Raw genomic sequence first — 12,550 nt, 5'->3', positions numbered from 1 at the left:
TCACCAAGAATTAAATAATGATGATTTTCAGAAACGAATAGTATTTTGTGAATGGGCCTTAGAAAAAATTAATGAGCAGAGAGATTTTTTTGATTATGTTCTATTTGGTGATGAAGCTACATTCCATCGAAACGGTTCTGTTAACAGGCATAACTTTCACTACTATTCAACAAGTAATCCATACCGCATAGTAACACAGTCAAACAAGATGGTCTCTAAATGTGTGGGGAAGTATCGTCGGTAACCAAGTAGTAGGACCATATTTTTTTTTAAGATAACTTAAATGGTGAGATTTATTTAGATTTTATCGTAAATCAGTTACCGATATTATTAGAAGAGGTTCCACTTAATATACGTGAACAAATGTGGTTTCTACATGACGGTGCTCCTGCGCACCACAACGAATTAGTACGTGGTGAACTTAATGATCAGTTTGGTGAAAAATGAATCGGAAGGGATGAACCGGTAAGGTGGCCCCCCAAGGTCACCAGAATTCAATAAAATGGACTTATTTTTTTGGGGTTACGTTAAGAACGAAGTACATAAAATACCTCCAACTACAAGGGATGATATGAAAAATAGAATCCGAATTGCATTTCAAAATATTTCTTTACAAATGCTTAGTAATGTAAGCAACTCTTTCAATGACCGCTTTCAAATACGCATAGATGTTTTGGGAGGTCATTTTGAACACTTTACTTAAGTAAGATAAGTTAAAACTACTGTTATTTTTTTATTTTTCAGTGTTGTTATTATTATTTTTTAATTTTCCGTCGGTTATTTTTTATAAATTTTATTTGAAATAAATTGTTTTCTTTTATGTGTGGTTATTTCGTTACTGAATTAATAAACAATAATGTCAAACTGTCAGTTTCGGACAAATCAAACATGGTCAACTCACAATAATTATTGGTAGGTAAACGTTAAAATATTTACTAAATTAATACTTTGATGGAAAAATAAAAATATCTAGAAAACTGATAACTTTAGGTATAGGAAGTACTTTATAAATTATGAAGTACGATATTAGTACTTTTTGATAGTGATATAAAATACAGGGTGTTCTATTTAAAATTACCAAGAAAATAATGTACTTGCATTTTGACTTACCCTGTATTTGATTTAACGAATATTATAAAACGAATATGTTTTATAATTTTTAATAATTTTTAAAAAACTATGGTTGTAATAGATCAATGTTCCTATACTCCTTTTTAATTAAACAGGGAGTTAAACTTGATACGATTTTCAGGTAATATTGGTTATAACTTTTTAAAGACCCTATATAATATTATATTACTTTACATTGTTGTGATGTGGAAGTGAAGCAGATTTCAAATTTAAAATAAAATACAGTATGTTCTATTTAAAAAAACATAAGTTTGGTCTGCCACCATCTTATGGAACACCCTGTAAGATTGTAACTAATTTTAAAATGCGGAGTTTAAAGCTGCCTACAATTTTTCTCAATTACTTTTTTTTTGTAATTTTTACTATAACAGATCTACTGAGCTTCCTCACAATAATCAATCACCCTGTATATATATATATATATATATATATATATATATATATATATATATATATATACATGGGACTTTAATACGACGGTGATAAATTAAAAAAAAAAAAGTTAACATATAAAACTTACCTAACTGCTGCATCATATGAGACAAATCTACCCATAAATCTCTATACTCTGCCAACCTAGTAGCCGGATCTGAGCTGTTTAAAGCATTGTGTAAGTTTTCAGATAACCATCTTGCTACTCTACCTTTCGCTCTGCAATTGATGTACCATAAGGAACAAAGACAGTTTAACATAGCAAGTATATGATAATACGCAATGCTGTGCCACAGCAGCATATCAGGTTGAAGGTAAAACTGAGCTAGCATCATTAGAATACCAACTGCCCATGATACGACGCATAGGGAGTATGTAATTACTGTCAAATCTTTGAAGACTATAGGCGTACCTGTTACACAGTAGTATTTATACTAAAAAAATCCGTTAATAAATCTTAAAGAAAGAGGAAAAAACAAAGATGTGGTATGTACCTTACATAGCTTATATAACTAGTATATACACATATAGCATTTTTCACATAAAAATGCTTGCACGTCATTCAAGATTTACGACGTCAGAACCCCACAGTGTTGCCAAAACATCAGAATAGTTAGTAAGTGAGGAATTTTTAAAATGTCATTTATTTGTCAAACTATTATATTAACAGTAAATAAACTTAGTTTTAAGACTACTGCAACACACTAAAATACATAAAAAAACATTTTAATACAAAATTACATATTCTACATTTTAAACTTACCTCTTTTAGGGCTTTAATAATAAAAACGTCACGCCATTGTTTCTTGTTCAAAATAATCTATCTTATATGAAAGCTTATCAGCTTTCTACAGACTATTTATTTGTTTTGGCATATTACAATCACAATACTCGACAATAATTAGTTTTTATAGCTATTACTCTAAATTTAATATGTATTTATATATACAATTTATTAATATATAATATTATATTATGATCAAATTGTAAAAGAAATCAAAACATAAACAAAATTCTTACTCTAAAAAAGCGGCAACACTTCAAACAATTTTGCCACACGCTGAATTGTTAATCAAATTTGTTTAAGTATTTCCATATGAGTTGCGTACAATTGTCTAATATATTTAATTAAAATTATTATTTTGTGCAATATTAGACTTAAACAGTTATTTCATAAAATTTATATTATTAATATTAACAAATGTTTTTGGTTATTTAATCAATATAATTCTAAAATTCCCAATATAATGATGATTACATTTTTCTGATTATTACACCATGTTGACGGCTATGAAAGATCGGGCAGTTCCGTATGGGTTTTGTATTATTAGCTGTGTTAGGAAAATTTGAACTTTGACGTTCTGGAAATTTTAAATATAAGTTACGTCACTTTATATAAATTGTGACGTGCACGCATTTTTTTATGAAAAATACTATAGTTAACATTCACGATTTAAAAAAAAAAACTTAATTAAATTTTACTTTTATTCAAAAAGTTCATAGTATCTATAAGATGCTAACCATCATGATCAAGTCGTGATATGGTCACTAAATCTTTAAAATCCTTCTTCTTCTTCTAGTGACTTTTACTATCGAAGATCGGCAACACTTTGCCTGTTCACTTGGTCTTCTCTTTCTGGTCCACCTTTGCCCTCAATCTTATCCTCGATTACGAGCCGTAGAAAATCGTATCTGTTATTTCTCATAACATGTCCGAGATATGCAGATTTCCTCTGTTTTATGATTTCAATAAACTCACTTTCTCTGCTCATTCGGTGGAGAACTTCCAAATTGGTGACGTGGTAAAGGACCAGAATTTTCTGTTAGGGTGGTGATGTACCCAGTGGTTACGCGGAAAAGGCCTTTGGGAAAGTGAGAGTAGGATTTGTGGCAGAAGCTGAGTTGTAATTCTGAAACTCCCACCTCTTTCGTCATAAATAATGGACATTACTCAAAGTTTTATTACAGTCTAATCATAGATCCTTTACCAATCTAAAACCACCTTGTTTTTTTCTATATAATATTCCGAATTAATAAGTATCTAAAGGTATCACTGGGTTGGTGCTTATATAAACCACTTTTTTAATTATATTCCAAAATTCTTAATAATTTCTAGAAAATCGCAGTTTTTCAACTTTCTGATAAGAGCATTTTCCAGTCACTTGTTTCTTAATTTTACATTATTTAAACCTCTTTAGTTCAAGACAATATTACATGACAAATTGAACATTTTCAGTTCATTAGTAGCGATTGTTTTTTTCAAGATAAAATAAGTTAAACGATATGGTTTCAAAAAACTTTAATCTTTTTAATTATCATTATTTTTAAATTAAAAATGAACAAAAAATCCAACAAAGCCTTTGGAAAACAGAATATATAGAACTTTATTCAAGTTTAAAGATTGTTTAACAAATTATCAAAGAAGTTTAATTACACCTCATTACAGTAAGACCCCTCTTTATTATGGAATACCGAAAGTTCATAAAACGAATATACCACTTAGACCTATTTTGAATACCATGAATTCTCCTTGTAATGAACTGTCAAAATTGTTATTAAATATTATACAACCACTTGCAAATAAAAATTGCGCGTTTATAAAAAATACCCAAATGTTTTGAAATAAATTATCAAATATTAAATTTAATTCAAATAATATTTTAGTAAGCTTTGACATAATCAGTTTATTTACAAATGTGCCATTAGACAAGACTTTGAATATAGTCAAGACAAAATTAGAAAGACACATATTTTCAAACTAAATAATTAATTCTATAAACAAAATTTTGGTCTAGCAATCGGCTTTAGTTTATCTCAATTATTAGCCGATATATTTATGGGAGATTTTAAAACAAATATTATTTTTAAACAAAATTTAAAACCCACAGTATGGTGGAGATATGTAGATGATGTATTCTCAATTCGCCTTATGGATCAGAGTTATTGGATACATTCCTGAATGATATAAACGATAAAGAAGAGACAATAACATTTACCATGGAAAAGGAATATAATATTACACTACCTTTCCTGGATGTTTTAATCTCTAAGAACGATACTGGATATGAGACTCAAGTGTATAGAAAATCAAGACACACCAGCAGATATTCAAATTTCAAATCAAATCACAATATTATAATTAAAAAGGGAATCATTAAGTCCTTATACGATAGAGCCAAAATTGCTTGTTCTAACGAATATTCGTTCCTGGAGGAAAAACATTTGTTAACATCTGTTATATTAAAAAATGTTTATTCTTTATCGTTTATAAATAAGGAATTTTCAACAATCGACCGAATAGAACAGAACAACTTAGAACGAGATCATACATCACACACAAGGAATAATACGAGGAACATAACAATACCATACAAACTTAAAATGATAGGAAATAAATTTAACATTTCAACAACGTTCAAAACAACAAACACATTGAGATCTATTTTGTCTAAAACTAAACCTAATTGTATTTATAAAATACCTTGTGAATGCGATCAGTTTTATTTAGGTGAAATATTAAAGCCATTAAATATTAGAATAAGTAAATATCAATCTTATATTAAAAATAGAGAATTTGATAGATCTCAAATATGTAACCACGCATGGGATAATGAACATGTGGCTCAATGGAATGATTCACGTATAGTCCTAAAAGAAACGGATGGTAAAAAAAATCAAAGAAGCGGCTCTAATTATGCCAAATGAGACCAATTATGTCGCAAATTCCTCGGCAGAATGTAGTAGGATCTGGTTACCCATATTAAAAGAGGAAGTTAATAAAAGGAAAATACCAGTATTAGTAAGTCAGTAACATATCGAGGATACATTATAGGGGAGGATGGGGCATCATGGACCATGGGGGTAATGTAAACCACATCGGTTATTTTGTTTAAAATTGGCAACACTGCATCTAGTAACTACTACAAATATGCGTAGACATCTTATCTACTTTTAGTATGAGTGTGAACGCACGGGGAGTACGTTCAGACGTGTTATAATTAAAAACACGTGTTTCGTCGCTGCTGATCTAAGGAATTTACTACTTTTGACTAAAGATTTCTCGGTAAGTAGACATGATTATTTTAACTTTTTGATACTGTGGTGTTGCTTGTAAAATGTGCTTTTAATAATCAAGATTTGCTTTTGATACGTTGTGAACTGGTACGTTAATTTCCATATTTTGAATGTGTACTACGCATGGGGCAACGTGGACTAGGAGTGGTTCACATGGCCCCATTATATTTTCTTGACACTTTTTTAATTATATGCTTCTTTTGCAGTTAGAAATGGTACGAAATTATGTGAGGAAAACTGAGCAACAATCCTGGTCTCTTGTTGCCTTGAAGAATGCTATCCGGACAGTTAAAGCTGGGGAAATGGGCTATTTAAAAGCTAGTAAAGTTTATGGTATCCCGAAAGCAACGTTAATTCGCAGATGCAAAGAAAAAGTAACAAGAATTTCTCCTGACGAAAAGGGTCTAGGTTTCTACAAAACGGTTTTTACCAAGGAACAGGAAGAAGAATTGTATAATTATATCTTAGATATGGAGAAGCGTTTATACGGAATTACTTTGCTTGATCTTTGTCACCTAGCTTTCCAGTTAGCCGAAAAAAATAACATAGACCATCCATATAATAAAACAAATAAACTTGCAGGTTTAGATTGGGCGTACGGATTTCGAAAACGGCACCCAGGTCTTTCATTACGTAAACCCGAATCAACATCTGCTGCAAGAGCTGAAGCTTTTAATCGTTACAATGTAAAACAATTTTTTGATCTGTATAAAGCTACTTTGGATTCTAAACATGTCAATCCAACGCGTGTTTTTAACTGTGACGAAACAGGTCTAGGTACAGTCCCCAAATGTAATAGTAAAATCTTGGCGCATAAAGGACGGAAACAAGTTGGACGGCTTACTTCTGCTGATAGAAGTGGAATAACAACAGCCGTTATTTGCATGTCATCATCAGGAATCTTCATACCGCCGATGTTAATCTTTGCAAGAAAGAGAATGAAAGTTGAACTCCAAGCTGGTGCACCTCCAGGTTCAATATTCGCCTGTAGCGATAGTGGCTGGATAAATAGTGAACTCTTTTTAATATGGTTTCAACATTTTTTTCAACAAACGAAACCAAGTGAAGACGATCCGATCTTATTGATTTTGGATGGACACAGCAGCCATACAAAAAACATAGAAGTAATTAATTTGGCTAGGGAAAAACATGTACATATCATTTGTTTGCCTCCACATTCCACCCATCGAATGCAGCCAACCGATGTTGGTGTCATGGCTCCTTTAGCACGATATTATGATATGGCATTAGAAAAGTTTCTTAATAACAACCCAGGCAGAGTGGTAACAGCTTTCCAAATCTCTAAAATTTTTGGTGAGGCTTTCTTACAAGCTGCAACACCTTTGATTGCTATTAACGCTTTTAAAAAATGTGGGATAGTACCTTATGATCCCAATATATTTACAGACCTCGATTTTGCACCATCTGCTACGACTGAAAGAGATTTGGAGAATAATAGTCTACCAGTGTCAAGTCAAGATGAGGTAATTGCTTCAACCTCAGTTGCAAAGCTTCATACTGGTAACGATTTTCAATTGACAATTTCCCCTGCACACAATAGAGCAACAACTTCATTTGAAGCAAACAGCCCTAAAGACATTCGTCCTCTGCCAAAGAGAAGTAAATTAATGGAACCAAAGAGGAAATCCAAAAAAGGTAAAACGGCTGTACTGACATCTAGTCCGTATAAGCTAGAATTAGAACTTGAAATAAACACGAAGGAGGCAATAGAAACAATGAAAAAGGAAAAAGCTAAGAAAAAAATAAATGATGATAAGCACGAAGATAGTGAAAGAAGTAACAAAAAAATAAAAGTTTGTCCTTCCAAAGATGGTAAGGGAAAGAAAAAAAATAACTGTAACCATCAAGTACAAGATGATGGCAATGGTGAAGATGCTGAATGTTTTTACTGTAACGAGTGGTTCTCCTCATCAGCCAATGAAGAAGGATGGGTACGTTGCTCGGCCTGTCTGAAATGGGCTCATGAAGCATGTGCGGGAATAGATCCAGAAGATGATGAAGAATTTCAGTGTGAATTTTGTATTTCTGAATAAATATAACATGTGTCTATTTTTACTAATGTTCTGTTACCGGTTTTCTAAGTATTTTTAATAAAAAAATTCTTTTTACTTGATTTTATTTACCAAACATAGCCATTAGATAATGAAATAGTGTGACTTTCCTCAGTAGTTCACATTGCCCCACCCTATGGGGCAATGTGAACTTTTAACATATAGTCAGTTGTCATTTTTTTGTTGAAAATACGTTAAATAAATTATGTTTCAATTGCAACTAAATGACAGTTAAATGTTTAATGAACGTCCCTAATTAATTAAACAAAACAAAATCATTTCTGGTTTAACAGTATGTGCATATCTTCCTTAGATGGTTCACAATGCCCCATCCTCCACTATATGTTTTTTAAATAACAAACGTATAAAATCAGAATTTGGTGTTTATTGGGAGTAAACTAAATGTAAGACCAAATATTTACCATGTCGGGATATTATTGTAAGGTTTTTTTCCTGGTATTTTCCTCTTGATTTAGTATGTAATCACTAACAGGAGAATTTAAAGACGGATTATATGCTATGATTTTTCTGACGGATATCTTACAATAAAGTCGTCCCAGAAACGCATCTCAGCAATATTGGCAATATCATTTTAAAGTCGTCTACTTTAAAATATATAATATATTTCTGAATTGTCAATATAAAGATAAATGAGTCAGATAAAATTAAAGATTTTTCAACAAGTAACAAAATAACAAATTTTGTTTAATATATTAATGTTTGTATTTTGAGAAAGATTTCCGAAGTAAAAATTGAAACGTCAATAAATTTACTTCAACCTTCAATTGTGGCTTATTCTGGTACATCGTTTCTATCGTTAATGTAACTTTCAAATGTGGGTTCTTTTTTAACTTTTTAGCAATGTAACGCGACTCTCCCTAATAAGATGAAATGAGAGTTGACGTCCCTACTGCCTTGTCTGCTCCACCAATAAACTTGGTGATTCGTATTTCCCCTTTAAAACGATCGTGTATGTATGTACTTGAAAACACGTACGTGCTATAATGTACCTTTCACATAAATTAGGTCTCTTAATTATTAATCTGTTTTAGACTGCAGGTTTTTAGTGAATTTTAAATAAAATAGTTAAAAGTTAGCATCAGGCCATTATATTTTTAGAATAAAATGTAATACATACGTTTGAATATCATGTGAGATACAAAAAATGGAAAAAACAAAATAAATGAGAGTGATAGTTTAATTTTTCTGTAATGTATGTATATAATATACAGGGTGGTCCTTAAGTAATTGTACAAAAAGAAACAGTAGACTCCAGTTGCTTTGACAAAGTCCTCGTAGACATACCGTCTCAGGACTCGCAACTAATGTAGAGTCATATGTCGCCATGTTACCAATCCAACGGTAACTTTAACATCTTAACTGTAAATTAGACATAATGTAAATCAAATTTTATTTAATAATTTTTAAAGGGTTTTTACCCACATATTTAGTGGCTACATCCATGTATTAACTAGACACTGATGATGGAATATTTATTCCGAAAACGTTTTGTCAATTCAACATAGCCCAACTGAGTTTTTTATATACCTTTTTATAAAGGATTTTATTCAAAATTTTTAAATAACATAACTTTTTGTCAAAGTGAGTGTTCGATATGTCCACCATTTTCTTTAATTCATTTGTCAATATATTCCATAAAAGATCGTCTCATATTAAATAGCATCATTGGTTCTAAAGAAACTGCTGCAGTATTTATTTCTTCCCATAGTTGGTTACGAATGTTTATGAGATTCTTATAGACACGTTGTTTTAATGCCCTCCATACACCAAAATCAAGCGGATTAAATTCGGGGCTACGTGGTGGCTATAATGTATAATGGATGAATATATTATTTTGAATACATATCCAAATCTTATGCTATATTATGGAACTACATCTTATTTATCGCACAAGTTAAATAATGTATTAAACTGTGATGTATCTCGTTCATTAGTTACTTATATACACAGGGAATATATATACAAACAAATGAACTATTATGATATACTAACGAACTAATATTATGCTGAACTAAATTGCGTGTGTGTTTACTATATTTATAACAATATCGGTTATTAGGACAACGATGATGTTTTTGTAAAAATACTTTCAGTAGAGAGTAGAGAGTTTACAAACATTCCACTAAATATGGTCACAGACATTATAGAATCAAATTGGAACCTTATAAAAGACTACACGACATTATCAAAAGACAATTTTCTACAAATTCTTAGGTTCATTTTTAACAACACTTACTTTAGTTTCAATGGTAAATTTTATTCTCAAATTTTTGGAACACCGATGGGTTCCCCGATTAGTCCAATCCTTGCAACTATTGTAACTGATCATCTCTTAGATAATGTGATTACGCAATTACCTTTTGAATTACCGTTTATATATAAATATGTCGATGACATCATATGTGCAGTTCCATCTTATCACATCAATACCACACTAAACATTTTTAAATCATTTAATAAACATCCTCAGTTTACAATTGAAACTGAGACAGATTTTAGTATACCATTTTTAGACACAAGAGTAATAAGAACAAATGACAATATTTTGACATTGGATTGGTACCAAAAGCCGACAGCATCAAGCAGGTATATAAATTACTATTCAAACCATACCACCCGTCAAAAATATAATACCGTACTAGGTATGAAAAACAGGATAATGTCCATTGTTGATGACAACTTTTTACAAAATAATCTGAACATAATATACAAAAATTTTCGTAACAACGGATATCCTAAACAAATTTAAAAAAAAAACTGATTTACAGCACTAATTTCTATGACGGTCCCGTCCATGATTCTAATAACAAATCAATCAAATATAAAAAACTTCCCTTTATTAATGGTCTAACTCATTCTGTCATATCCATATTCAAAAATGTTCCTAATATTAGTATAGCTAAATATAATACCATGAACAGCAAACAACTATTTTCAAAAATCAAAGACCCAGTACCAACCTTATATAAAAGTAATGTCGTTTATGAAATACCGTGTTTAGGATGTCAAAATAGCTATATTGGTCAAACATCACAATGGCTAAAACAACGCATCACACAACATAAAAGTGATTGCCGCTTGAGAAAAAATACTTGCGCAGTGGTTGAGCACTATGAAAATACTGGTCATATGCTAGACTATAACAAAGCTCATATTTTGGCACAGACTCATAACTACAAAAGTAGATTATTTCTTGAAATGTATTACATTAACAAAAATAAAAACACTTTAAATTATAAAACGGACACTGGACAGTTAAGTAACATATATTGTAACATATTGAACAAAATTTATAAATAATAAAAATAGCCAACATTCATCTTAATAACAACTAACCTTAATAATTCATCAAATAAATATTCTTCTAACTTTTCTTTTATTGTTATTTTTATTTTTACATTTGAAATAATTTTAATTTTTTATCGTATAGCTGTAACGAACGTGCTTAAGACAATTTAATCTTGACATTCAATATTTCAAATACTTCAATGTCAGTTTTTATTTGCAAAATCTTTTAAATTCTGTGAGTGTTTTAAAATGTATTTGTACGCCATTTTTTGTAATGTTCAAATTGTTTTTAGTTTACTCCTGAGGAAGCTTTTAAATAAATGGCGAAATATTGAGTAATTTAGAAAAAAGAAAGATTTTTATTACAGACCACTTTACCCGATATTTTGAACGTATTTATAAATTATTTTTTGGTCGAAATAATCACTTCTAATATATATATATATATATATATTTACATTTATATATACATATATATATATATATATATATATATATATATATATATATATATATATATATAACTTAATTTGAATCTACATTAGATTCTAAAAAGTATTACCTGAAATTTTGTCCACATATTTTTAAATTTAGCCACTTCTAATCCATTCGTCCATGCTCCGATTGGTAGAAGAAAGTGCGGAATAAGTATGCTCAAAAAGATGATTGCATAAATGTATTCGTCAAACCGTTTTCCAGGAAGTAAAACTAAATTAAGACGTTCTTGAAATACTCTCGTGACAAATATTGTTTCAACTCCAAAAACAAAGTAAGCCCATACGTTTGTAGCAGATGTCCATCTGTAAAAGTTTGAGTTGTAATAAAACATTTTATGGACAAAAAGAAACCATATGCAATAAAAAAAAGAAAATACTTTTATTTTTATAGTTTTGTTATAGTAAGTTTGGATACTTCCAAAAATATGTTTAGATAACAGATATTTGGAAAAAAATATGATAGTACCTAGTAACAAAAATATCATTTTTTAAGTATTCTTTTTTTTGCGGAGCTCGAATACATTTAAGTAATCTAAAAATGTTTTATTTTATTCAAAAAAATTGTTAATAGTAGTTCACTTTTTCTTGGTTTTTATTGACATTTGATTTTATATAAGTATTCTACATTCTACTTCGGTGTATGTTAATCAGGCCGAATGCGACTTAATAGCATCTAATAATGGTTATTTTTTGCATTACTGTATTCAGAGTACCTATATAATATACATTAAACGTTATGTCAACCAAAACTCCAGGCACTGTTGAATATCTTTAATGATAGATAAATAATTTTGGATATAATTGCATCTGCATCTGAAGAAGATCTACATTCTACTCATCTAACGCTAATTCTTGACTCCTTTTTTTCTACTCTGATAACTTACTATTCAACTTCTATGCCACTAACAATCTTGTGTAGTGAAAGTATTTTTTCTTCATAAAGCTACTGTGCTTTCAATACTTATAAGCTACTGTGTTTTTTAACCAAATTTTATTACAAAACTAACAAAAAAACTCATTTAGGCTTCTCCTTAT

At 30.1% G+C, this 12,550-nt stretch overlaps 2 protein-coding genes across 2 annotated transcripts in view; one reads left to right on the top strand and one right to left on the bottom strand.

The window, feature by feature from the left end:
- LOC140434951 (ADAMTS-like protein 4) overlaps positions 1-12,550 on the top strand; it is a 1,118,363-nt gene that overhangs the window by 343,176 nt on the left and 762,637 nt on the right. The window lies entirely within an intron of this gene.
- Gr21a (Gustatory receptor 21a) overlaps positions 1-12,550 on the bottom strand; it is a 55,739-nt gene that overhangs the window by 30,488 nt on the left and 12,701 nt on the right. Inside the window, exons 3-4 of the mRNA XM_072523592.1 lie at positions 11,581-11,818; positions 1,652-1,997 (exon numbers count right to left, since the gene is read on the bottom strand). Of these exons, the coding sequence (XP_072379693.1) occupies positions 1,652-1,997; positions 11,581-11,818 (584 nt within the window). The remainder of the gene's footprint in view (positions 1-1,651; positions 1,998-11,580; positions 11,819-12,550) is intronic.

The sequence above is a fragment of the Diabrotica undecimpunctata genome, chromosome 2 (assembly GCF_040954645.1).
Source record: "Diabrotica undecimpunctata isolate CICGRU chromosome 2, icDiaUnde3, whole genome shotgun sequence".
NCBI lineage: Eukaryota > Metazoa > Arthropoda > Insecta > Coleoptera > Chrysomelidae > Diabrotica > Diabrotica undecimpunctata.
This window is presented reverse-complemented; position numbering and strand designations above follow the sequence as displayed.